This window comes from Rhincodon typus, chromosome 6 (genome assembly GCF_021869965.1).
Source record: "Rhincodon typus isolate 14 chromosome 6, sRhiTyp1.1, whole genome shotgun sequence".
Lineage (NCBI taxonomy): Eukaryota > Metazoa > Chordata > Chondrichthyes > Orectolobiformes > Rhincodontidae > Rhincodon > Rhincodon typus.
Genome location: NC_063337.1, coordinates 41,850,288 through 41,877,608, shown reverse-complemented (window position 1 = coordinate 41,877,608; position 27,321 = coordinate 41,850,288). Strand labels below are relative to the sequence as shown.

The 27,321-nt window shown below is 39.6% G+C and overlaps 1 protein-coding gene across 4 annotated transcripts in view; it reads right to left on the bottom strand.

The window, feature by feature from the left end:
* Positions 1-27,321, bottom strand: part of cwf19l2 (CWF19 like cell cycle control factor 2) — a 142,303-nt gene that overhangs the window by 30,679 nt on the left and 84,303 nt on the right. For 3 of the 4 annotated variants that reach the window (XM_048597725.1, XM_048597728.1, XM_048597727.1), the window contains exons 9-12: positions 26,303-26,423; positions 10,777-10,884; positions 8,349-8,468; positions 6,126-6,263 (exon numbers count right to left, since the gene is read on the bottom strand). In XM_048597725.1, coding sequence (XP_048453682.1) covers positions 6,126-6,263; positions 8,349-8,468; positions 10,777-10,884; positions 26,303-26,423 — 487 coding nt within the window. The remainder of the gene's footprint in view (positions 1-6,125; positions 6,264-8,348; positions 8,469-10,776; positions 10,885-26,302; positions 26,424-27,321) is intronic. The other variant, XM_048597726.1, reaches the window with a different exon arrangement.

Sequence of the window (27,321 nt, the reverse complement as noted above, 5' to 3'; positions counted from 1 at the left end):
TTAGAAATTATAATCAAACAGTTAGCATGGCTTCATGAAAGAGAAATCATATCTGACAAATTTATTTCAATTCTTTCGAGGAGATAACAAACAGGATAGATAAAGGGGAAGTTGTAGATGTAATATATCTGTATTCCTAAAAGGCATTCCACAAGATACCACACATAAGGCTGCTCAGTAAGATAAGAACCCATGGTGTTGGGGTAATATGTCAGCATGGGTAGACAACTGGTTAAAAACAGAAGGGTTAGTATGAGGGCATATCTTCAGGATGGCAAACAGTAACTTGCGAAGTGTCACAAGGATGAGTGCTGGAGCCACAATTATTTACGATATATAGATGAATGATTTGGATGAGGGATGGAAAAGTATTATTGCTAAGTTGTGGATGACACAAAAATAGGTGGTAAAACAAATGACAAGGAAGACACAGACTCTGCAAAGGGAAAGAAACAGTTAAGTGAGTAGGCAAAAACTTGGCAAATAGAATATAATGTGGGAAAACATGAGGATGTGCACTTCAACAGAAAGATGAGAACAAACAGTCAATAAATGGAAAAATTCTGTAGAAAGCTGCAGCAGAAAGGGATTTGGGGGTCCTCAGGCATAAATCACAAAAAAGTAGCATACAAGTTCAACAGGTCATGGGGGAGGCAAAAGGAATGTTAACTGTTATTCCCAAGGAAATGGAGTTTAAAAATAGACAAGGCTTGCTGAAACTATGTACAGCACTAGTTGCATCACATCTAGAAAACTGCAAACAGTTTTGGTCCCTTTGTGTAAGGAAAGATATAATAGTATTGGAGGCAGACCTGACAGGCCTCACTCGGTTGATCCAAGGCATGGAAGGATATTATTTTGATGACAGATTAGAGTAGTTTGGGCCTGTACCTGTTGGAATTTATGAGAACCAACCTTACTGAAATTAAGGGGGTTTTACAGGGCAGATGCTGAGAGATTGCTTTCCCTATGGGAGAGTCTAGGACCAACAGGCATAATCTCAGAGTAAGAGACTGCCCACTTAAGACAGCAATGAGGTGGAGTTTATTTTCTCAAACAGTACTGAACCTATGGAATTCTTTGCTGTAGAGGCTGGTTTGTTAAATGTACTTAAGTCTGAGATAGACAAAATTTTAATCAGTAAGGGAATCATAGGTATGACAAAAAGGCAGGAAAATGGAGTCAGGGATTATTAGATCAGCCATTATCTCAATGAATAGCAGAACTGGCTCGATGGGCTAAAAAGCCAACTTTTATAAAATCTATAAAATTGTTTCAGGTCTTAACAGGTTAGGTACCGAGAAAATTTCCTCCAGCTTGAGATTATAGAAACAGGAGTTACAGACACAGGATAGGAGATCAACCATTTAGGACAAAGACGAAGAGAAATTTCTCTACTCAGGGTTGTGATTTTCTGCAAAGAATGACCTTCTTTGAAGGTAATATCCAATCTTCAAACGAGCGGTGGTACCATACCACCTCAGCAAGAGTAGGAAATCAGAGGGATCTGATTGTCACATTTGGTTGTACATGTTGGCCATTGTGGGGAGGCCTCAGGAATCAGTTTCACAGATTTGCCTTGGGAACAGCAATCAGAGGGGAGGTGTCAATCAGAAGGGTCTTTGGTGTAGTCATCAGGTGGGCATCTCTACAGAACTAATTTCAGGGAGTTATGAGAGAACTACTAAGCAATTGGCAGAATGTTGGTAGTTACATCTTATATAGCCACTTATAGTGAATTATTGAATTTATTAATTATTGTTGGTTTCGAAGGAAATCTTGCATTATGATAGTTATTGGTGTAATTTCAGTGATTCACTATTAGTTACTAGTGGAATCAAAGTAACTTTAACTCCTTCTTGCTAATAACTCCTCTACCCTGGGTTTTCTCATTCAATTTCCAAGTTCTCAAAATTTCTCATGCTTCAGCAGCTGGTGCAAAACCACAAGTAAATAACTCATTTTCAGGGGACACACCCTTATAAAAGACAATTTCAGTGTCATGCAGCCAACCACCACATGATCAAGTGTCATATGGACAGATGCTGTAGTTCGTATATCATGCGGTCACACCTCAATGACTGCATCCGACCATATCTGGCAACCCAATAAGGTAGTCAACAGGTTCATACATATAGTACTCATCAATCTATTACGCTATTGGCAGAGATGTTGACAGCAACAACCAATCACGTTCACAAAGGAAGAAATAAGAAAAATACAGAGGACAAACCATCCCCAGTTAACGATTATGTTTTGCAATGGAAATGATGTGAGATGTATGTTACAGAGATGAGGGGAAAATGTAAAAGTTAAATTATTAGCAATTAATTGTGCACTTTTAATGTTACGTTTAGGCAAGCAAAAAAACAATGTCAGCATTTAAGTTGTTTCTCAATCAAGTGGAAGACTATTTCACCACACACTGATTCTGCATCATATAAACCATTAAAACTCATGCTAAAGACAATTATAAAAAATGTCATCAGACGTAATCATGAAAAGCATTTGGCATTTATCAACGATACAGATCAAAATAGAAAGTTCTAGTTATTACAAACTTTGCCATATCATAGGACTCAAAATGTGCAGCATGATTGTGTGAAGACCATGGAAAACATGCAGAATATATACAATTTATTTAACAGGATTCATTACCAAAATTGAAATAGAGGCCTAATTTACTCTTCATTTTGGTTCTTTAACTTTGTTTTATTTGCATATATGGCCCCGTTTTACTGTGTTTTTCTTCCCTCCCTACAAAGAAGGCATAAGCAGTGCACACAACTTTACTTAAACATAATTACACGTTGATTCAGTAGTGATGAAAGAATGAAAAGCGACATGCACTTCAAGGTTATAAGTCGTCTCTTCACACAAGTTCAATGTTTTTCATATTAATAACTTTCTATCTCTCTCTTTTCTTGCTAATAACCCTTTTCACATTGAGAAAGCTCCCAAGTGCAAACATATGTCAACTATAAGTCGAGACTGTGTTTGAATACACCAGTTACTTACAAAACCACTTACTTGCTCAGAGGAACAGAGGAAAGAAAAGAAATCACAGTGGGCAGAGTAAAGTGAGGTGAGAAAAATAAATAACTCATAGATTAGATTTCAGAAGCAGCGACAGAAGACACATTGCTTAAATTTGCAGAAAAGTGCTGCAGGTAGACACAAAAGTTCACATTCACCCAATCTTTAAAAGTTCTGCATCAGCCAAAATCTGGTATGGATCTTTTAACAATTGATGCATTCATGGTTGGTTCTAAATTTTTTATTTATTTATTCACACAATGAGGGTGTCATTGTCTAGGCAGCATTTACTGTCAATCCCTAATTGCCCAGACAGCAGTTAAGAGTCAACCGCATTGCTGTGGGTCGGAGTCACGTGTAGGCCAGACCAGGTAAGGATTGCAGTTTCCTTTCCTAAAGGAAATTAGTGAACCAGATGGGTTTTTCCAACAATCGACAATGGATTCACAGTCATCATTAGATTCTTAATTCCAGATGTTTATTGAATTCAAATTCCATGATCAGTGTGGTGGGGTTGAAACCCAGGTCCCAGAACATTATCTGGGTCTCTGGATTAACAGTCCAGCAATAATACCACTAGGCCATCGCCTCTCCATTTTGAAGTGTCTTTTGTAAAATAGTTCTGTTAACTTATAGGTCATACATTAAACAGGTTGTTGCCATAACATTCATTCAGTTACTGATTCCTTGAGTATCTAATGACTGGAAGTCTGTTATAAATGTAGTTAAAATTTTGTTACATGTATAAATCAACGTTCAGGAGAGAGACATCAACTCAGATGAAAGGGATCAAATTTCCTCCAGTAACTTTTAGGGTACTAAGTGAAATGGGTTTAGGTGGTTGAGTCCTACCCAGATTTGTAAATAAAAGTCATTGTTGAACAGTATCTCCTCATTACAAAATGCTGCCACAATTTGCACCACTGACAAAAAGACATATTAGTTGCTTCCAGAGTTCAAGGCATGCTGGATTCACCACATAAATGCAGTGGCTACAAAAGCAGGTCAGAGGCTAGGAATACTGTGGTGAGTAATTCACCTCCTGATTCCTCAACGCCTGTCCAGCAACTACAAGGCACAAATCAGGAGTGTGCTGGAATACTCCCCACTTGCCTGGATGAGTGCAGCCCCAATAACATTCAGGAAGCTCAACACCATCCAGGGCAAAGCAGCACGCTTGATTGACACTGCATCCATTTCCTCCATCACCAACGCTCAGTAGCAGCAGTGTGCATTATCTACAAGATGCAGTGCAGAAATTCACCAAAGATCCTTGGACAGCACCTACTAAACCCACGACCACTTCCATCTAAGAAGAACAAGGGCAACAGATATATGGGTACACTACCACCTTCAAATTCCTCTCCAAGCCACTCACTCTCCTGATTTGGAAATACATCACCATTCCTTCAGTGTCACCAGGTCAAAATTCTGGTATTCCCTCCCTAATGGCATTGTGGGTCAAACCACAGCAAGTGGACTGCGGCAGTTCAGGAAGGCAGCTCACCAGCACCTTCTCAAGGGCAACTGGGGATGGGCAATAAATGTTGGCCAGCCAGCGAGGTCCACATCGCACAAAAAAAACTATTTGAGGCGACTGCTTGTGACAGTGCTGTAGCAGAATGTCTTTCCTCTGAACATTCCTGTCCACAACATTATGACTGACATGGAAACTCAGAAGTGTTTGCTTTGGATAATCTTCAAAAATTTTAAACTACACATAAACTGGAAACATTAGATGGACAAAAGTACTCTAGGTAAGAAAGTTTTCAGGATCAACCAGAAACAGGCTATACTCTGACTGGTATTGTGCAAAGAGATAGAATTAATGACCTGATTAGTGAGGGCACCCCACCAAGGTATCAGTGATCATAACATAATCGAATTTCACATTCTTTTGAGGGAGGGACCATAAGCATTTTAAACTTAAATAAAGGAAATTAAAAAAAGCATAAAAGCAGAGACAGCTGAAGTAATTGGCAAATTAAGTTAAGCATAGGTGAACAGAGATGCAATGGCAGACATTTACAGGAATATTTCAGATATTTGCAACTACAAAATTTCAACGAGACAGAAAAATTCTATGGGAACGGCCCACCATCTATGGTTAACAAAAGAAAATTAAAGATAATATAAAACTTAAAGAGAAAGCATACAATTGCATAAAGATGGGTATACAGTCAGGAGACTGGATAGAATATATTTTAAAAAATGAATAAACAAAAGGTTAATGTGAGTGTGAGAGAACTTTGACTAGAAATAAGAGCAATTAAGAGATTCCATGGATATTTTAAAAGAGAGTTAACAAAATGAAGTTCTGAGGAAGGGTCACCAGACCCGAAACGTTAACTCTGATTTCTCTTCACAGATGCTGTCAGACCTGCTGAGCTTTTTCAGCAACTTCTGTTTTTGTAACACAATGAATGGTGGTCCTTGAACTTCAAAATAGGGGATTACCCTTTTAAGGCAGAGATCAGGAGAAGTGTTTTCTCTTGGGAGGGCCATGCACCTTTAGAACTCTTTCTCAAAAGGCAGCAGAAGCAAGGTAATTGAATATTTTTGAGACAGAGATAGAATAATTCTTCATAAGCAGGAGTGTGAAAGGTTATCAGAGATTGGTGGATACATGGAGTGATCAAATTATCCATGATCTTATCAAATGGTGCAGCAGACTGATGAGCCAGGTGGCCTACTCCTGCTCCTATTTATATGAACATATGTTCACACATATGGATTGCTCATCCAGATCACAACCATGACTAAATTAATGAGCAACTTCGGAGTCTAAAAGATTTAAAGAGTTTTCTTCAAATTTGGGCAAGGTCTACCATAACAAGTTAACATCATTGTAGTGAATCTCTAAATGGCTTATTGAGATGACAAGCTCAAGCATGCAATTCAGTAGCAACAGCAATCCAACCACTTGTAAAGTTACACTTTTACCACACAATTAAGGTTACCGCTCTTAGCATGTAAATAACATCAGTAAGCAGAATAAGAAGCTGAGAAATGTAGGAAGGCAAAACTTCAAATGGAACTTAAACTAACATATATTCTTGGAAAATTTGATGACCATAAAAGATCCTTACTTTAGAAGCCAGTCGTGAGAATTTTTCATTGTGATCCTCTGCAGAAGTCATCTTTTCTTGTCTGACCAAGTCTTGTAGACTTAAATTGTCATCATCCTGGAAGTACCTAATCCTTTCTCCTTCATGGTGAGTTTCAATCTGAAACAACGACAATTATGTTTTTGTGGTACATAACATAATTATAAAGTAAAATTTCTAAAACCCCATTGACCTTAGAAAATATTTTATGACCTTATGTATATTTTAGCATTATAATCCTGCAAGTTTCATGTGTGGAATAAATCAAGGGTCAACAACAAACAAAAAACATAAATCTTATTCGATAATTGTACTTTTAAAACCAGGCTAATTATAACATCAAGAACCACTAACATTCCTAATTACAATGGGCTAAGTGCCCCTTTCCTGTGCTGAGAATATCTATGACTCTATAATGGTAATATTCTTTCACTGAATGCACTAACTTCCATATGATTTCAAGATATACATGCTATAGCACTTATGCACAAAGAGCCTCAATTTTTCTACTCAGAGTGAGAGAAAGCATTAATATATATTTTATGATTGAAGTCAAATGGTCAGGGCTCTGAATGCAGACCTGGTCTTCTCGTGAACACCAGCCTGAAGATTCCTCCTCAATCACAATTTCCACATTCTAAGATTCCTCCATGGTGCTCTTTCACGTACTGGTTTCAATTTTGCTGTATGCAAATAATTTAACATTAATTTACTCTGTAATTCATGTATCTGTTAGTTCTCTCTCCTTCTGCTTTATCCCCTTCAATTTTTGCAGTCTTACTAAAATTTTTATTAAAATACTGTTTCTCTTTTATACCTTAGTTTATTTAAAGACATACAAACCAAAATTATAACCTAACTCTACTCTTCACCATATTGACTTGGAATTTTAATCTTTGTTTCAGGATATCTAGCATTTATGGGTTTTTTGCTTCCTTATTTTAAACTCTTTGCGAAAAAATATTGTACTTTGTTAGACCTTGGGTATTTTTGCATAACGAGTAGCATCAATTGCAAAGCAGTCGTTGCTGTTCAATTTTGCATCTAGCTTTATAGGAATTTTGCTGTAATATGCTTTAATATTGGCTGTTTCATTATTTAATTCATACGTTTTTATGTTTTAGCTGCCAGATCACTATAGCTTTTCACTGAACAACTGCTTTAAATGTACATTCCTAATTATAACTATTTCACCTTTGTTGGCAGCAAACTCAAGCTGTCTAGCCCAAAGCTCTGAAATGCCACCATGACACCTCTCTGCTTCTCTACCTCACTTTCAAGATATCGCTTAATAGCTACTACTCTCACCGCTCCTTCTGTGACTCAGGACCATACTTTGTTTTACAACGTTCCTGTGAAGCATCCTGGGACATTTCGTTACACTCAACACACTATACAAATGCAAGTAGTTATGATTTCTCATGTAAATGTAAATATACCACCAGCAAATGGTGATGCTGCCATTGCTCAGCTTTGTACCTTTCACCTGCTTTGTGTAATGTGCAGAAAAAAAACATTATGCTGCAACTAGCTGTGCTCTGTTTTCCAAATAACTATACATTTTTCATTACTTGTCTGCAATAACACAATGGATTAAAGAGTACGTTATAAACTTTTTGTTCAAATCTAAAGGGTATTTCACAGTGATCATTCCATTTGGCATCTATAACCCTATGCTAGAAAACAAGATAAAGTTGCAGTTGACAAAACTCCACTTGCCATTTATTCTAAAGAGATGTCGAATTCATGAAAAAGGTTTGCTGTCACCAGCAAGTGAATTCTAAGCATCATATCACAGTATTTTGCAGCATACAAAGCATTTATAGACTGATAGATTATAAATATTTATAACAGTGGAATTATTTTATTATATATGGCACCAAAGCTCAACCTTCCCTCTCCAAGTTCAAGAAATTCAAGGAAACTGAATGAATGTGACTAAATGCATTTTAATACTACTCCATCAAGCAAGTATCAAAAATTTGCAGCATACAAATGTGCTTCACCTTAATCTTTCGAAATCTTCACTGAACAGTGGCTGGATTTGATCCATTTTTTAAAAAAAGGAACACAAAGTTGTTCTGAAATTGATTAAGTATAATTTTGACATTTCTGCTAGAAACAAATCAAGTTCTTGGAAGTAGTTACCTGTTTTAACTTAGATCATGACTATTGATCAAATTCATTGTTGTAAAAAAAAATTACCATTTGCCTTTTCTTCTTTCCTCTCTTTTGCCTCACAGATTCTGCAGAAGCACCAACTGGCCACACTCTCCCTGATTCATCAGATCGAACAAGAATCACTTCCTGATTTTCATCTGCAGCCTAGATTAGTTAAATAAAGACAGTTTCTTAGTTCAATATTTATATTTATTACAAAAACTGCTAAGGGCGCAGCAGTAATAAATTGGTAATGTCACTGGAAGAGTAATCTAGAGACACAGGTTAATGCTCTAAGGGTCATGGGTTCAATTCCCTCATGGCAGCTAGAGGAGCTTAAATACAATTTATAAAACCAGAATTAAAGAGTTAGCCTCAGTAATGGTGACCATGAAACCATTGCTAGTTGCTGTAATAACAACATCTGATTCATTAACGCCTTTTAGGAAAAATCAAACTCCATACCTGGTCTGGCCTACGCATGATTCCAGACCCACAGCAAAGTGACTGACTCTTAAACACGCTCTGAACTGGCCTAGCAAGCGACTCAGATGCATCAAAGCTGCTAGAAAAATGAAACTGCACGGACACGAGCATCAACTTAGATACCACAAACAACAACAGCATACCCAATCCTATTTACCCTGCATAGACACTTGTATTATAATCTGGATGCCTGTGCCAAAATTGGATGAGCTGTCACATAGATTTGATGCACTTTCTCTAGTTGACTCTTGAACAAATTGCTCTGGAAAACCTCATTAAAATTCCAGAACCTCATCCTCTATAGGTTCAGTGCTCGATTGATTTATCTAGTCTATATGTAGACTGAACTCACGCATGATAACTGAGTTGCCCATGCTAAGTACTTCTGTCATCTCTTGACTAATGGTATGACCCCACACTACCACCACTATTTGGTGACCCATAAACATCGGTATGTTTCCCCGCCTAGTTTTTAAACTCTGGGGTCCGGTGCAAAACAACAAACCAGCTCAGCGAGCCAACCAACCTCAACAACCACAATCCGAGCTACAGATCTACTCCAAAACCTTAGAGACCTATATACACCTCCAACTAATCCTGCTGTCCTCTGCCATTTCCTAGTCCCACCTAAACAGACTTCAGACATTGTTTTTCTGATTTGAAATATCCTATTAATAACGTACTGATCCCATCCCTTATTATGAATGCAACTCCATCTCCTTTTCCTTCTTATCTGTTCTTCCTAAACATCTGGTAATCAACCATTCCCTCTGTATGCCTCTAAATCTGTGGAGTGACCACCTCCTTCTACATGCTATCCACACAGTCCTCTACATCACAGATGCTCAAGTTCTGAAATGTGTAACTGAAGCTTGTGCAGCTGCTGACACCTCCTACAGATATCTTTGTCTGGGACACAGGGCATGTCCGTGACTTCACACATAACACAGGATGTACATTCCACTTGGCCCCTCTGACCTGCCATCTCATAACTCTTAAAACTATTTGTAACACCTGGAATAAGTACGGGGTTACTGTGAAAACTCTACAAGACATTTCTCAGAAAGAGATAAAAAAAGTGGTGCAACTTAAAAACAAAGTAAACATTAACGAAACATACTCACCAATCAGCTACTTTCTCTGCATTCACTATGTTATGCCATTATCAGTCTCAGCACAAGTAGGCCTCTCAACCCATGCTTTATTTGTCTCCTACTCACTTCTCACTCTGCAGACCTTATTTCTTGGAGTAAACTTTAATCAAAACATCTTTCTTCCTCTAACTCCAATTTCTATTCTTACCCAATTTTTTTTTTTATTTTATTCACTCATGTGACGTGGGCATTAACTGGCTGGCCAGCATTTATGCCTGTCCCTAGTTGTCATTGAAAAGGTGGTGCCAAGTTGCCTTCTTGAACTGTTGCAGTCAAAATGCTGTAGATGATCCATTAGGGAGGAAATTCCAGGATTTTGATCCAATGACAGCGAAGGAACACAGATATATTCCTAAATCAGGATGGTGAATGGCTTGGAAGGGAACTTGCAACAGGGGGTGTTCCCAAGTATTCTAGTTACACACTCCATCTCAGTTGCACTCTGACGAAGTCTCCCTAACTGACTGTGCAATTTATTCTGATAATGTGCTTTGAACAAGCTCTTCTTATATAGAAAGCTCTGATGAGTCACTTTTTTTAAACAATCTGTAGTAGGGTTTATTGCCCTACTCTTGCTCTGATGTGCTGATGTAAATCGTTTAACTAAACTATAAACAAAAGTTCAGTAAAATTCAAAGCACTTCAGATAGTTTTCAGGGGAACAGAAACTTCTGACGTCGAGCCTCACAGACGTCGAGTACTGATTTTACTCACATAACATTTCAAAGGATTAATTTATGATAACAAGATATTACAACTGTTCGTCAGTTTCTTCATGATAGATACACTGAGGATGTTGGATTTTTAAAAATTCACCATCAGTGCTGTCTTACCACATTGTCTATCCTCTTTGGTGCTGTCAAACTTGTTGGATGATTTTGTCCTTGATTATTCAACTTCCGAGCTTCCTCCAATTGATCCTTAAGTTTAGACGCAAGTTCCTTATTTACCAAAATTAAAAGTGTATTCATTAAAACACACAGTATATAAGACATTCCAAATGTTCAGATAGAATATAAACAAAATTTCTAAAATGTTAATAATTAAAATATCAGGAAAAACAATCATGAAGACTTTGTATTGATGCTATTGTTACTATATTACAATTTTACTAAATTTGCTTTCAAGTCACATTACAATGGATATCCATCAAAGAACAAATGAAAATGAACAAATGAACAAGTACAGCACAGGAACAAGCCCTTCAGCCCTCCAAGCCTGTGCCCTAATTAATCTAAAGCCAACCTGCTATTTTTCGATCCATATCCCTCTATTCCCTCCCTATTCATGTACCCATCCAGGTGCCTCTTAAATGTCTTCAATGTGCCTGCTTCAACCATCTCTTCTGGTAGTGCATTCCAGGCTGTCACCACTCTCTATGTGAAAAACTTCCCTCACACATCTCCCTTAAACTTTCCTCCTCTGACCTTGAACCTGTGCCCCCTTGTAATTGAAACTTCAACCCTGGGAAAAAGCCTCTGACTACCCACCTTATCTATGGCTCTCATAATTTTGTAGACCTCTATCAGGTCTCCTCTCAACTGCCGTCTTTCCAGTGAAAAAAATCCCAGTCTTTTTAACCTTTCCTCATAGTCAATGCCCTGGAGACCAGGCAACATCCTGGTGAACCTTCTCTGTACTCTCTCCAAAGCTTCCACGTCCTTCTGGTAGTGTGGTGACCAAAACTGCTCACAATACTCCAAATGCAGCCTAACAAGGGTTTTATATTGCTGCAACATGTTTTGCCAACTCTTGTACTCCATGCCCCGGGCGATGAAGGCAAGCATGCCATATGCCTTCTTAATCACCTTGGCTACCTGTGTTGCCACTTTCAGGGAACTGTGGACCTGCACGCCCAGATCCGTCTGAATGTTAGTGTTCCTAAGGATTCTGCCATTTACAATATAATTCACACCGAAATTTGATCCTCTAAAATGCATCACCTCGCACTTGTCTGGATTAAACTCTATCTGCCATTTCTGTGCCCATGTTGCCAATCTATCTATAGCCTGTTGTATACTTTCACAATCGTTGGCACTATCAGCAAACTCCACAAATCTTCATGTCATCAGCAAACTTGCTTATCAGACCACCCACATTTTCTTCCAGATCATTTATATATACTACAAACAACAAAGCACCTAAGACTGCCCCCTGTGGAACACCACTAGTTACCAGTCTCCATTCTGAAAAACATTCCTCCACTGCTACCCTCTGTCTTCTATGACCAAGCCAGTTTTCTATCCATCTAGCCAGGCTATCCCGAACCCCTTGTTATTTTAGTTTTGATGTTCACAAATCATTAAACACTGATCCATGCTGGAAAGATCATACAATGTGGGCTTTTAATAAGAACAGATCCTCATTGAATGCATGGGATACATCCTCTCCACTGGTTGGAGTCTGTTAGAGCTCAAAACGGGATAAAAAAGGATGAAAGCTGGAACTGTGGAAGTCAAACAGGACAGCAGTGCAGGAGTTCCTCAGTCGATGTATTTTGGCCCAATCATCTCAGTTGTTCCAGATGGACTGCAGTTATTTAAGATGTGGTCCATGCCTACTGGTTGGTTAGCTCAGATGGTTGGAGTGTGGTGCTCATAATGCCAAGGTCATGGGTTCAATCCCTGTACTGACCAAACTTGCTAATTCCTGACTGAAGTTTTAGGACCCTCTTGTGGCACAGTGGTAGAATCCCTACCCCTGAACCAAGAAACCCAGGTTCAAGTCCCACCTGCTCCAGAGATAATGTAATAACATCTCTGAACAAGTTGATTAGAAACATAGGTCAATTACTTTTTATAAATTAAGGTGTGACTCATGAGCCCTCTTGTGACACAGTGCTAGTGTCCCAACCCCTGGACCGAGACACCCAGGTTCAAGTCACACCTGCTCCAAAGGCGTGCAATAATATCTCTGAACAGGTTGATTAGAAAAATAGGTTCAATTTTTTTTTAAAATTTAATACGCGAGTCATCACCAGTATGTCATATGGAATTAGGGATCTGAACAAATGCTGGATATACCATAAGACATATGAGCAGAAGTCGGCCATTCGGCCCATCAAGTTTGCTCTGCCATTCAATGGATCATGCTGATCTGATAATCTTCAACTCCACTTTCCTCCCTTTTCAACTTAATCCTCAATTCCCTTACAGATTAAAAATCTAACTCTCTGAGCCTCGAATACATTTAATGACCCAGTCTCAACAGCCCTCTGCGGTAAAGGATTCCACAGATTCACTTCCCTCTGAGAAAAGAGATGCCTCCTCACTTCTGACTTAAAATGGTAAACCCGTGTTCTGGGATTATGCATGCTGGTCCTACAGTCTCCCAGAAGGGGAAATCAATTTTTTCACATCCACCACATCAAGTCCCCTAGGAATCTTGTATGTATCAATAAAATCACCTCTTATTCTTCTATAATCCAGTATGTACAGGCTCAACCTACTCAATCTCTCCTCATAAAACAGTCCCTCCATCTCTGGTATCAGCCTTTGGAACCTTTCCTGGACTGCCTCCAAGGCCAATATATTTTTCCTTAGATAAGGGACCCAAACTGTTTACAGTATTCTAGCTGTGGTTTGACTAATGCTTTGCATAGCTTTAACAAAGCCTCTCCCCTTTTATACTCCATTCCTTTTGAAATAAAGGCCAACATTCCATTTGCCTTCCCTATTACCCACTGAAATTGGATACTAGGTTTGAGTGATTCATACCAAATTTCTCCATGCTGTAGCTTTCTGCAGTCTTTCTCCATTTAGTTCGCGTTCAGCTCCTCTAATCTTCAAGCCAAAATGCATCACCTCACATTATATTTGATCTGTCTTATATCCCTCTACAGACTCTTTGTATCATCCTCACCAGTTGCCTTCTCACCTCTTTTTGTGTCATCTGAAAACTTGACTATAGTACTTTCAGTTTCTCATCCAAGTCACTAATATATAATGTGTATATAACTGCAGTCCCAACACTATCCTCTTTATCTTGACTTTGTTTTCTTTCTATTTATTCACAAAAATCTATTTCATACAATCAAAGAATGTAAAAGAAGGCCATTCTTCTGGTACAAACTAGTTTCAGGTTGCCAACCTGAAAATACTTCCAATATCCCAACTCTGTCGTCTATTAATTAGCTAATCCTCTATCCATGCTAATATACTACCTCAAAAACCAAGGACTCTTATGGAGTACTGTAAAGTGTGGCACCTCATCAACCTTCTTCTGAAAACCCAAATAAATCACATCCACTGCTTTCCTTTTATCAATTCTGTTTATTAACACCTCAAAAAGAATTCCAGTAACTATGTCAGGCACAATTTCCCCTTCATTAAACCATACTGATGCTGCTTGATTATATATATTTCTAAATGCTCTGCTATTATATTGTTTATAATAGACTAACATTTTCCCAATAATAGACATTAAGCTAATTGGTCTATGGATGCCTCTTTTTAAATAAAGAGGTTATATTGGCAGTCTTCCGATCCTCTGGGGTTTCTCCAGAATCTAAGGAGTCCCAGAAGATTATTATTAGTGCATCCACTATCTCCGTAATTACTTCCTTTTATTTCCTAGGATGCATCCCATCCAGTGGCATATCGGTCTTTAGCTTGTTTAGTTTCCATAGTTTCTCTATTGATAGTTATTATAGTATTTAATTCCCCTCCTCCATTTGCCCCTTATATTTAGTCATTTTAGAATGCTATTAGTGTGCTATTTATTGTGAAGACTGATGCAAGCTATTTCCTCATCTGCCATTTCCTGGTTCCCCATTATGATTTCCCCAGCCTCATGCAAACAACACTAATATTCAAGGTACAAATATAAACAAAAAAATCTGCAATACTGGTGGTATGCTCTCCATTCACAACTCTAAAATTTCTATCTCTATTGAATACAAAGATGGATACAGTACTGATTGACATCCAACTATCCACCCCGCCTTAATCTAAACAATACCCTTCATCTTGACTTTGTTTTCTTTCTGTTTATTTACAAAACTCTATTTAATCAAAGAATGCAAAAGAAGGCAATTCTTCCTATGCAAACTCTTTGAATGACCTGGCCCCAGTCTCCCAAACTTTACCCACAAAACATCCCAGATCATTATTCACTGTGAAAAAAAATCTCACCTTCCCTTTCGTATTTTTGTCAATTATCATACATCTGTGCTTGCTGGTGACAAATTGACCTGTCATTGCATGTAGTTTCTCCTTATTGCTCAATTGAAATACCTAATTATGATTAAATCATACTGCATTCTTTGAGGATCAGCTCGTAAACATGGAGGTACACAATTATGTCTAATTTCCAACTCTTTCTCCGTGGATCTGCAAAGTTTTCCTTTTAAAATAGAAGTTAAATTCTCTTTTGGAAATTATTACAATGTTTGTTGTTAACCGTCTTTGCTCCAAGGAGGGCATCTCAACTTTTTCAGTCTCTGCACAATAAGAGAGTCTCCAACAGGTGTTGTACAGAGTATCAGTCAGAATTTTGTTCAGCCAATCTCAGGCTGGTTTGAATAGATACAAAATTTACATGCATACCTGTGTCCTCCTGTGGTCTAAGTAGAGTTACAACAGTGCAACCCTGATGTAGACTCCAGTTCTTTCTTTCTTTCTTTCTTTCTGCAGATCTGCTTATTAACTCACTACTCTCCATCTGATGCTGTCTGTCTCTCTTTGTCTTTTGTATGCTTTAGTATTACTCTGTAATGTAGTCTCCTGGTTCCCACTCCTCTGATAAATTATATTAAAGCCATGCCAAAAACATGAGTGAAATGCTCCACACAGGACTCAGTCCTAGCTCTGTTGAGGGCAACCTGCCTGGTTTGTTCAGGTGCTATCATCATTGTCACCGTCGCCCTCCTCCTCCCCTTTTATGCCCTGTCCTCAAAAGTCCTTTGCTGAGCACCAACTGTTTACCATCAGCGGGCAGACGGTCAGAGGCTATAGTGAACACATGACAAGAGATGATAGTAGAAGAATGGAAGGACTCGGGGGAAGAGAAGGGGAGGAAGAATCCAGAGGTGTGTCAGTGTCTTTGGGCTTCCGAGCGAACTCTTTTCAGGATGACACTAATTTACAAAGTTCACCAAGGACCATGAGAACCAAGCTGCCTGAGGCGTTGGAATTGCCCCAGTGGCTGGATTCCCTCAGGTCCAAGAGACTGACTGCCTACATATCACTCTCGGAGCACCCGGCAGATTCCTGAACAGAAAGTGATTTCACTCCTTCAATGTCCAGTTTGGTTACGTTCAATCACATACAACAATTTCTGCAAGAAACCAGGGAAACGTCATTACGATTACGTTCGACAAAGCTCCTAGACGCTGCAAACATTCGTTTCCTCATGTGTAGCATCATTACAGGTCAGGATAAGAGAATTTATAAGGCAGGATATGGGAATAGCAGAGAAGCTAAACAATAATTTGGCATTTGTGTCCACTGAGGATATACAAGATTTCCCAGATAATCTAACAACCAAAAGACTCCTACAATTGAGAAATTAAATTAATATTAGAAAAAACAGTAATTCAAAAGTTACTATTAAAGGTTGATAAATGCCTTCAACAAGCTGAGCTTCATGTCATAATGATGGTGGTGGTGACTGGAGAGAAACTAGATGCATTCCTAATTCTATAGATACTGGAAGGGTTCATGCAGAACGGTAAGATGCAAACATAACAAGGAGGAGAATGGAGAATTGCAGACCTGCTAGGTTGATGTCAGAAACAAGGAAATGTTATAATTTATTATAACTGGACATTTAGAAAAGAATAGCAAAATTGGGCATGGATTTATGAAAATGAAATCATGTTTCAGAAAGGGAGTTTTTGGAGGATGTTACCTGCAGCATTAAGGGGAACTAGTATATGTGACATCTTTGGATTTTGATAAGGTCTCACATACATAGTTATTTTTAAAGAAGCCTGTGGGATTGGGACAAATACACTAGAGTAGATTGCAAATTGGTTAATAGACAAAACAAATTAGAGGATTAAGGGATTATTCTCAGGTAAGCTATTACTATTAGGGTAATGCACCTAGGTTAGGTGCTACAGATGTTCAAAATCTATACAAATAATTTAGATATGGAGATCAATTGTATTATTTCCAAATTTGTTGATGACACTTAACTGGTTGGGAATATAAATTGGGAGAAGGATGCATAGAGGCTTCAAGAGTACTTGGAACATGCTAAGTGAATAGGCTAGAATATTGCAGGTTTAAAATGTGAATATACGTGAAGTTATTCACATTGGTGGAAGGAAACAAAAAGACAGAATATTGCTTAAAATTGACAGAGGTTGGGAAGTGCAGGTGTCCAAAGGGACTTGAGTGCCCCTGTTCATGACTAACTGAAAGTAACTCCAGCTCACAAATAGGAAGACAAATGGTATACTGGCCTTCACTGCAAGGGAAGCGGTGCACGTGTAAAGATGTTTTGCTATAGTTGCCTACAACTTTGTTGAGAATTCACCTGGAATATTTTGTACAATTCTGACCTCCTTATCTAAGACGGTAAATACTTGCCATAGAGGGAGTACAACAGAGGTTTACCAGATTAATTGCTGTGATGGCGGGAATACTTTATGGGGGAGATTAGGGAATACAGGCTCAGTGTCTCCAGAGTTTTGAAGAATGAGATGGACCTTCCTTGAATTCAATTAAATTCTCACCAGGCGTGGGGTGGATGTTTTCACTGGCTGGTGAGTCCAACACAAGAAAACAATCTCAGCATAAGGGATAAACCATCTAAGACTGACACAAGGATCTTTTTTTTTCCCACTCAGAGTGGCGAAGCTTTGGAAATCTCTAGCCCAGAGGGCTGCAGAGCTCAACCATTGCACATGTTCATGACAGAAATTGATAGATTTTTAGAGAGATAAATGACATCAAGGGATATGGTGATTGAACAGGGAAGTGGTGCTGTGGTGAATGATCAGCCTTGATCCAACTTCATGGCAGAACAAGATCGATGGGCTAAATGGCCTAACTTTGTTTTTCCACCGGAGCACTAGGAGCTGAGGGGTGATCTTATACAGGTTTATGAAATCATGAGAGGCACAGACAAGGTGTATTACCAAGCTCTTCTGCCAAGGGTAGTGAAATAACTCCACGAAAGCCAGTATCCCAAATCACCCTTTATCTACTCGTGCACAGTACAAGACACTAACCCAGCTAGCTCAGAGCCGGCTCCTAGAGTGAACAGAATCTCTGACACTCCAATTTATATCTATCAGCCGGGACTCCCTGATTGAGGCTTTTAACCTGGACCAATTAGGGAACTCTTAAATGAGGTCCACCTGGCTGACCTCATTACATTCACTACATCCCTTCCTGTCTCAAGTCCTGGGACATAGGCCATTTCTTTTTCCTGTAGTTCCTCGTGGGGCATTTTCACACCAGGTCTGGTTCCTCCAACTCTGCCTCAGACACTAGTAGTGTGTACCAGACCACAACCCACCATTTGCAGCCAGAGTGTCTGAAAAGAAATTCATCTTTGTCTTTATGTGGTAATGGCGTCAAGAGTGTGACATCTGCCATGTCCATCTCGTTCTCAGAAGTTTTAGAGCTGAACCCATGGGTTCTGATGGCCTTGCCGGAAGTTCTGAAGTAATGGGTATGTTTAACTCCCACCCCGTTTGCAAAGTTGTAGCTTTCATGTGGTCCATGTGCTTGTTCAGAACTGTCTCTCACATCCGAACTTTGCACATCATGGTACCTGGCCTCACTTCGATCCTGCCTCTTACCCATGCAGGGCTATTTCTGTGGTTTCAACATGAAACTTCATCCCTTGAAGTAAACGGTCTCTCTCCCTGAGAGGAATTGTGTGTCCAGCATTGGCATTTCTGATGCCATTTCACCTTCCCGCATCCCCAGATCTGGGAATATCAGGTTTAACCTGCTGCGGAGTCTTCTCCCCATGAATAACTCTGCTGGAGCTAATTCTGTGGTTGCATGAGGGGTAGTCCTATAATCAAACAGGAACCGGGACAGTCTGGTATCAAGTGAAGCTGTAGGCTGTTTCTTTACGCCCGCCTTCAAAGTTTGAACTGCTCTTTCTGCCAGACCAGAGAACGATGGATGGTATGGAGCTTTCCTTACACGTCGAATGCCATTCATCTTTAGGAAATACTCAAATTCCCTGCTAGCAAATGAAGGTCTGTTGTCTGTGATCAACATCTCCTGCAGGCCGTGTATTGCAAAAGATGCTCGCAGCTTGTCAATCGTTGTCCCCACGTTTCTTGAATGAACTCTATGCATATCTAACCACTTTGAATGGGCATCCACAATGAAGAAAAACGTACAGCCCATGAAAGGACCAGCACAGCCGAGTTGTAACTGAGTCCAGGGTTTACCCAGCCATTCCTATGAATGTGGGGGAGCTGCTGGCAGTAATTTTTGTTCTTATTGGCACTCTGGGCACCGCCCCACCAATGTGGGTATGTCACCATCCAATCCTGGCCACCAGACATAACTTCTCACCAGTATGTTCATTTTGGAAACCCCTGGATGACCCAAATGGAGTTCAGGCAGCATCTGGTGGCGACCTTTGCTAGGGACAATCACTCCTTCTCCCCATAATAATATGCTGTCCTCTATCATGATTTGGTCTCGCTGGATCCAGAAAGGTTTCAATTTTAGTCGTGAGAGCCCTTTATTTCCCCCATCACCAACAGATATTTTAGTTTTGCCAGGACCGGATCTTTTTGTGTCCATAGTGTGATACTGTCAGTGGTGATTGGAAGGATACACCATAAGACCATAAGACATAGAAGCAGAAATTAGGTCATTCGGCCCCTCAAGTCTGCTCCACCATTCAACCGTGGCTGATACGTTTCTCAACCCCATTCTCCCACCTTCTCCCTGTAACCTTTGATCCCCTTAACAATCAAGAACCTATCTTTGTCTTAAATATACTCAATGACCTGGCCTCCACAGCCTTCTGTGGCAATGAATTCCAAAGATTCACTACTCTGTAGCTGAAGATGTTTCTCTTCATTTCCGTTCTAAAGGGTCTTCCCTTTATTCGAAGGCCGTGACCTCGGCTCCTAGTCTCTCCTGCTAATGGAAACATCTTCCCAACGTCCACTCTGTCCAGGCCTTTCAGTATTCTGTAAATTTCAATTAGATTCCCCTCATCCTTCTAAACTGCATCGAATATAGACCTAGAGTCCTCATATTTTAAGCCTTTCATTCCTGGGATCATTCTTGTGAAACTTCTCTGGACCTGCTCGCGGGCCAGTACATCCATCCTGAGATATGGGGCTCAAAACTCTCATAAACTGCTCTAAATGTAGTCTGACCAGAGCCTTATAAAGGCTCAGAAGTACACCTCTGCTTTTACATTCTAGTCCTCTTGAAATAAATGCCAACATTGTATTTGCTTTCCTAACTACCAACTCAACCAGCAAGTAAATCTTAAGAGAATCCTGGACTACCACTCTCAAGCCCCTTTTGCACATCAGATTTCTGAATTTTCTCCCCATTTAGAAAACAGTCTATGCCTCTATTCTGAGATAGTAGGAACTGCAGATGCTGAAGAATCTGAGATAACAAGGTGTAGAGCCGGATGAACACAGCAGGCCATGCAGCATCACAGGTGCAGGAAAGCTGACGTTTCGGGCCTAGACCCTTCTTCAAAGGTCTGCCACTTCTGTGGCCACTCTCCTAACCTGTCTAAATCCTTCTGCAACCTTCCCGCCTCCTCAATACTACCTGTCCCTCTAACTATCTTTGTATCACCTGCAAACTTACCCAGATTGCCCTCAGTTCCTTCATCGAGATCATTAATGCATTAAGTGAAAAGTTGTGGTCCCAACAGTGACCACTGTGGAACGCCACTAGTCTCCAGCTGCCACCCTGCAAAGGACACTTTTACCCCCATTCTCTGCTCTCCGCCAGACAGCCAATCTTCTATCCATACTGGTACCTTGCCTCTAACACCATGGGCTCTTATTTTACTCAGAAGCCTCCTGTTTGGCAGGGTATCCAGCAAATTTAAAAACCAGAACAGACTCTTCTATTTTCCAACAGTTGGAGGTGGCTCAAGGCATCCGCATTTGCCACTTGGCCTCCTGGACATGTTCCAACTTGTAACTGTACACACTTAGAATGACAGCCCACCACTGAATTTAACCTGAAACCATGGGTGGCACAGCCATGTCCTCTTTGAGCAGCTCTAGCAAGGGCTTGTGTTCCATTACTATTATAAACTTACATCTATAAAAGCATTGGTGAAACTTTCTCACACCAAAGATGACCGCGAAATCTTCTTTCTCTATCTGGGCGTATTTTTGTTCGGCATCAGCCAAAGTCCGGGAAGCATATGTTATTGGGCGCTCCTCCCCACTGGGCCACCGGTGAGCCAACACTACCCCGATACTATACAGGATAACATCACATGTTAACACCACGTCTTGCTTGGGATCGTAGTGTGCCAACATCTTAGACGACAACAGCAGATTCTTCACTTCCCTAAAGGCTAGTTTTTGGCTACGAGACCATTTCCAAGGCTGACCCTTTCTCAACAGCAAATGTAAGGGTGTCAAGATGGATGCCAGGTTATGCATGAATTTTCCATAATAATTCACTAACCAAAGGAAAGACCTAAGCTCCGGTACAGACATGGGAGCCAGGGCTCCTTCAATTGTCCTCACTTTCTCTTTCTATGGATGTAAACTGGTCTTGTCGACTGTTTAGCCCAAGTACATCATTTGGGGTGCCTGGAACACACATTTTTCCCTCCTAAGGCATCACCTTTCTTGGTGAAACATTTAAGCATTAAGTCCAAGTTCTCTAAATGCTCTTTATTGGTCTTCCCTGTTACGAGCACGTCATCTAGATAAATGGCAACCTGGGGCAAACCTTGTAAAACATGCTCCATCGTTCACTGGAAAATGGCACAGGCTGATAATACCCAAAAAGGTAGTCTCGCATATAGGTACAAACCCTTATGGGTATTAATTATAGCATATTTCTGGAAATTCTCATCTAATCGGAATTGCACGTACGCATGGCTCATGTCCAGCTTTGTAACAGACAGCCACCACCCCCACCCCCGCCATTTTTGAGTACAAGTCCTCTATGTGAGGAATTGGATATTTATCCAGCTGCGAAAAGCAGTTTACTGTTCGTGTGAAATCCCCACACAGGTGAACCGACACGTCAGCTTCACATCAGTACGACTGGTGTTGCCCATTCAGCAAACTGTACTGGTTTGATGATTCCTTCACATTCCACCCTCCTGATTTCTGTCCCTACTTTTGCACAGAAGGCAAATGGCACTAGGCAGGCCTTGCAGAATTGTGGAATTGCTTCCTGGTCACATGCGAGGTGGCCTTGGCTCCTTTGATAGTCCCAAGGCCTTTCTGAAAAACATCCGAGTGTTCAATTAGGATTTTACTCAGGCAGCCATTTTTTAAATCAAAAAAATGTTGATCCAATCACGTTGAATCTTTCTCAATCAATTTCGCTCCATCAAACTTGGGCCCGAGCCTTTTACTACAAACAGTGGTAACTGAACCAGCTGCTTCTCGTAGAAGACTAGAACTGAAGTTGTACCCTTAATCAGTAGAGATTCCCCAGTATAGGTTCTCAGCCTAGCCAATGTGTTACACAAACCTAAGGGTTGGAGTCCAGAGCGAATTTTGGTAAAGACTGATTCCACAATCACTGTCAGCGAGAACTCCCTGATTGGGCCTGTTAACCTGGTCGAATCAGGGAACTCATATTCTATGAGATCCACCTGGCTGACCTCGTTTCAATCACTACAGGTCGGGGAGTACAAAACTAGAGGGCATAGGTTTAAAGTGAGAGGAAAAACATTTAAAAGGAACCTGAAGGGCAACGGTTTTGCACAGAGGGTGATGCATGCATGGAATGAGCGGTCAGAGGTAGAGGTGAGTACAATGGCAACATTTAAGAGACAATTAGACAGGTTCATGAATAGGAGGATGAATTTGGAGGAATATGGGCCAAACACAGGCAAATAGTACTAGTTCAGTTTAGTATACCTGCTTGGCATGGACGAGATGGATTGAAGGGTCTGTTTCCGTGCTGTATGACACAATGACTCTAATTTCCTATATGAAACATTACACAGCTAAAATTTCTCACACCACTAGTACTAATGCTATTAGACCAGTTCATTCGGAATTCCCTGTTGTATGATTTATCTCTAAAGACAATTAAGATAAATTCTGGACTTACTTTAGAAAAATACTTCAAACATAGTTCACAAAATTTTCGCCTAAGAAAAATGCCGGTGGAAAATAATAGACCTTGTCCCTCATATTGCATAAATTATTTTGATGTGAAAAGATAAATTTGGATAATGCAACGTCTGGAATGCACTATTAAAGATAAATAGTGAGCAACCCATGCTATAATATCAATTTGTTTTCATTGCTACAAGATGTCAAAGGTACAGACAAACAAAAATGAGAGATTTGAGACGTAACACTGATGCAAATTGAACAGGAGTTCAGGCTCAAGACCAACTACACTTAATAATTCATTCTGACAGACACTGCAAATTTATCCAGTATGAAACAAACGGCTGGCTCCTAGACTGAGGTTCAAAGTTTTTGAGAAGATTTGTAGCTTGGGTTGTGGATGAGGTTGTAGACTTGCTCGCCAAGCTGGTGTGTTCGGTTGCAGACATTTTGTCACCCTGCTAGATAACATTGTCAGCACACCTCTGGTGAAGCGCTATCCCGCTTGTTATTTACATGCCTCAGTTTGCTCTGTTATGCCTCTGATGTACGGTAGGGTGACTAGTGTGTCTGACCATGTAGTATCTTCTTCTTGTAGTCATAACAGAGATGACCACAAGACTACTCAGACCCCTAGGTATCAGGGTAGCCCACAAACCAATAACCACCCTACAACAGCTACTGCCGAACGTAAAGGATCCCACACCCACAACCAATAAAACTAACATAATAGACAAAATACCATGCAATGACTGTGAGAAACATTATATAGGCCAAAGGGGAAGAAAACTGACAATAAGGATACACAAACACCAACCAGCCACCAAGAGACACGACCAATTCTCACTGGTCTCAGTACACGCGGACAATGAAGAACATGAGTTTGACTGGGACAATACATCTAAAATAGTACAAGCCAAACAGAGACCTGCCAGGGAATTCCTGGAGACCTGGCATTCCATCCGGAACTCCATCCACAAACACCTTGAACTGGACACAATCTACAAACCACTGAAAAATAGAACCAGAAGTGATGCCAACCACCCCAGCAAACCAAGGCATATAAATAACAAGCAGGACAGAACATCAATGCTTCGTCGGAAGCACACTGACGATGTTACCTAGCAGAGTGACAAAACGTCTGCAATCAAACACACCAGCTCGCCAAGCAAGTCTACAAACTCACTGAGGTTCAGTCAATGAATATTCAACCAACTTATCAACAACAGAATAATGTTGTACATTGTAATAATAACAGACATCGCTATTACATTCCTGGATCTCACCACTGCTTTGATCATTAAGACATGTAAGAATCTAACAAGGCACAGCTATGCAATTTATTTGATAAGGACCTTCACAGTGCTCTAAACACTTAGATGCCTCTAAAATACTGTCCATACTGTCAATATTTCACCTGTATTGAGCTCTTTGAATTAACAATGATAGGAATTTGGCAGTGCTCTCTCAATCTAAAAACCAGGATAGCAGCACATAAACAATGGTATATATACAATATCCAAGTGGCAAAGTATTTACAGAGGGGCACAGGCAAACATAGATATGGATAATTCAAAAATGGAATGACTTTGATGAAGGGCACAGGCTGAATGGGCAAAATGGTATCTGTTCACGCTATACTGTTTATGAATTTATACATCATACCACATGCAATAGTCTATCACTAAATGTAGTCCAAGAAAATGCAACTTTTGCAAATAGCCTTCTTTCAGAAAACCTTTGAAGGAATGATATTTCTATGTCTGAATTTACTTTAGCTGTTAAGTCAATCATTTACAGAGAGCAGAACTAGATTGTTTCCATATCAGCAGTTCACTACATAAGAGGTGAGCAACTATTTTCATGGTTTGGTGTATGTTACAAGGTAGCTTAGGGGAGGCATTGAACCATAGAACCTCTACAGTATGGAAACAGGCCAATCAGCCCTACAAGTCCACACCGCCCCTCCGAAGAGCATCCCACCCAGAGCCATTCCCCTACTCCTATATTTCCCATGTCTAACCCACCTAACGTAAGCATCACTGGGCTCTATGGGCAATTTAGCATAGCCAATCCACCTACCCTGCACATTTTTGGACTGCAGGATGAATCCAGAGCACCCAGAGGAAACCCACGCAGACACGGGGAGAATGTGCAAATGCCACAGAGACAGTTGCCCGAAGGTGGAATCAAACCCGGGTCACTGATGCTGTGAGGCAGCAGTGCTAACCACTGAACCAACATGCTGCCCCCATCTCAGATAGATTTTCAACATTACAAAATACATGAAAATATTGTAATCATAGTGACACATTATCACTCTTCCAGTTGTAACTGTGAAGAGATTTTAATGAGCACCTAAATTGGATGTAAATTTTCATGAATAAAGATGAGCATTAATATAGTTATTCAAAAGTATTTGTTTAAATTCCTAACATAACAGCAAAATATCGCATAATCCAATGCTTACTTAATTAGAAAAACATGTTGGAGCTTATTTGAGATCCCACAGCCTTGAAAAAATACAAAAGCTACTTGGCTATCATAGAGATTACCTTAATAAGACAGGTATGGACATGGCCAACATTTTATAGAAACAAAATATGTCAAACAGAAATTTTTAGTGCAGAGGGAAGTGAGAGCCAGATTAACGGTTCTTAACAAAACAAAGTAACATTTTATATAGTAGCAGAACATATGTGCTAATGATGTGGAGTGCAATGGGACTTGTTCAAAATTAATATCAAATATTTCAACCTCTATCAAAATAAAAATATTTCACAGAAACACAAAAAACTAGTTTAACAGGTTAGTTACATGGATTTTAAAAACTGCTACTGACTGAGTCAGAGTCGCTGACATAATTGTTTAAAAGTGCACTCAGCTTGAAGACTTGTATCAATAAATATATGTATGCGTTGGAATAAATAGAAAGAGAAGTACATTAAAAATCCAAATAATAACTGATAAGGATTTTCAAATGGAACTACCTAGATAAACTTGGTACCAAAACCAAATTTGACAATAGCTTCATCTGGTTGTCTATTCAAAGTATTTTAATGTCATCACTCTGAAGGCATCTATAATTCATGATCTTTGTTTGTCAATTTAGTGACATTAACTATTATAATTCTTACCAGGTTTCCCATCAGCTCTGCTTTGATGATCTTTGCTCCAAGTTTATTCATCTCTTCCTCACTGAGGAGTTGTGGAGTTTCTTTTCTTGTAGTAAGAGATCTGATTGGAATAGCAGCACTGCTTCAGGGGAGAATAAGGTAGACCCCATAAAAAGGAAATGCAAGTAAGTTTTCAAAATCCACTATCAAAGATATGCAAAGTTTCATAGGATTTGTGTTCCTTTCACAATTTTGAAAAAGGAAAAAATAGCTTTGTTTATTAGTGATGCACTATTAAATGATTTAATATGTAATCTTGTACTTTAACTATAAAAATATCAAAATATTAAGTGCAGTCAAATAACATTAAGAACTCTAAATAAAATGTTTACAGTGGCTGCAACATTTAAATTCTATTTATAAAATAATGATGAAAAAGGTGATGTGCTTTGGTTTACCATCATTTCATTCATTTAAAATTCATTTCTGGAAACCAGCAGCTTTACTTGGCCGAAACAGCTGTAATTTTAATACTACAAAGTCTTGTACGTCAAAATTTCTTCAAGGTACATATTAGTTTAAAGAAATCTGGCTAAGCGTTACTAAATATATTTACTTGTCAGTTAAGAATGAGCCTGAGAGGAAACAGCAAGCTTGTTGGCAAGACTGGAGAAAATAAACCTGAGGATAGAGTCAAAATCAGAGCAAAAACTGAATGCAGAAAACAGGGAAAGAAATTCAAAGCTGACATCACCGCGACAGAGGGAACAAATTTGTGGGTAATAACTAAGTTTGGTTTGTTTTATCATTTTGCTCATTTTTCATCATTGAAATTAACTTGAAGGAAGTTTCCATTCTGTACAGATTTACTAATACTATTTTCAGTGCCTTTAGTTAACATTCTACTATTTTAATATCCAAGGTCAGTTTCTTCAGACATCAGTTTCTCTGATTTGTTGAGATCAATGTTATGTATTTTAGTGGTCATGGTCTCAGAAATTTCAAGGTAAGTGGATTGACCTTTACTGTAAACCAGCAGT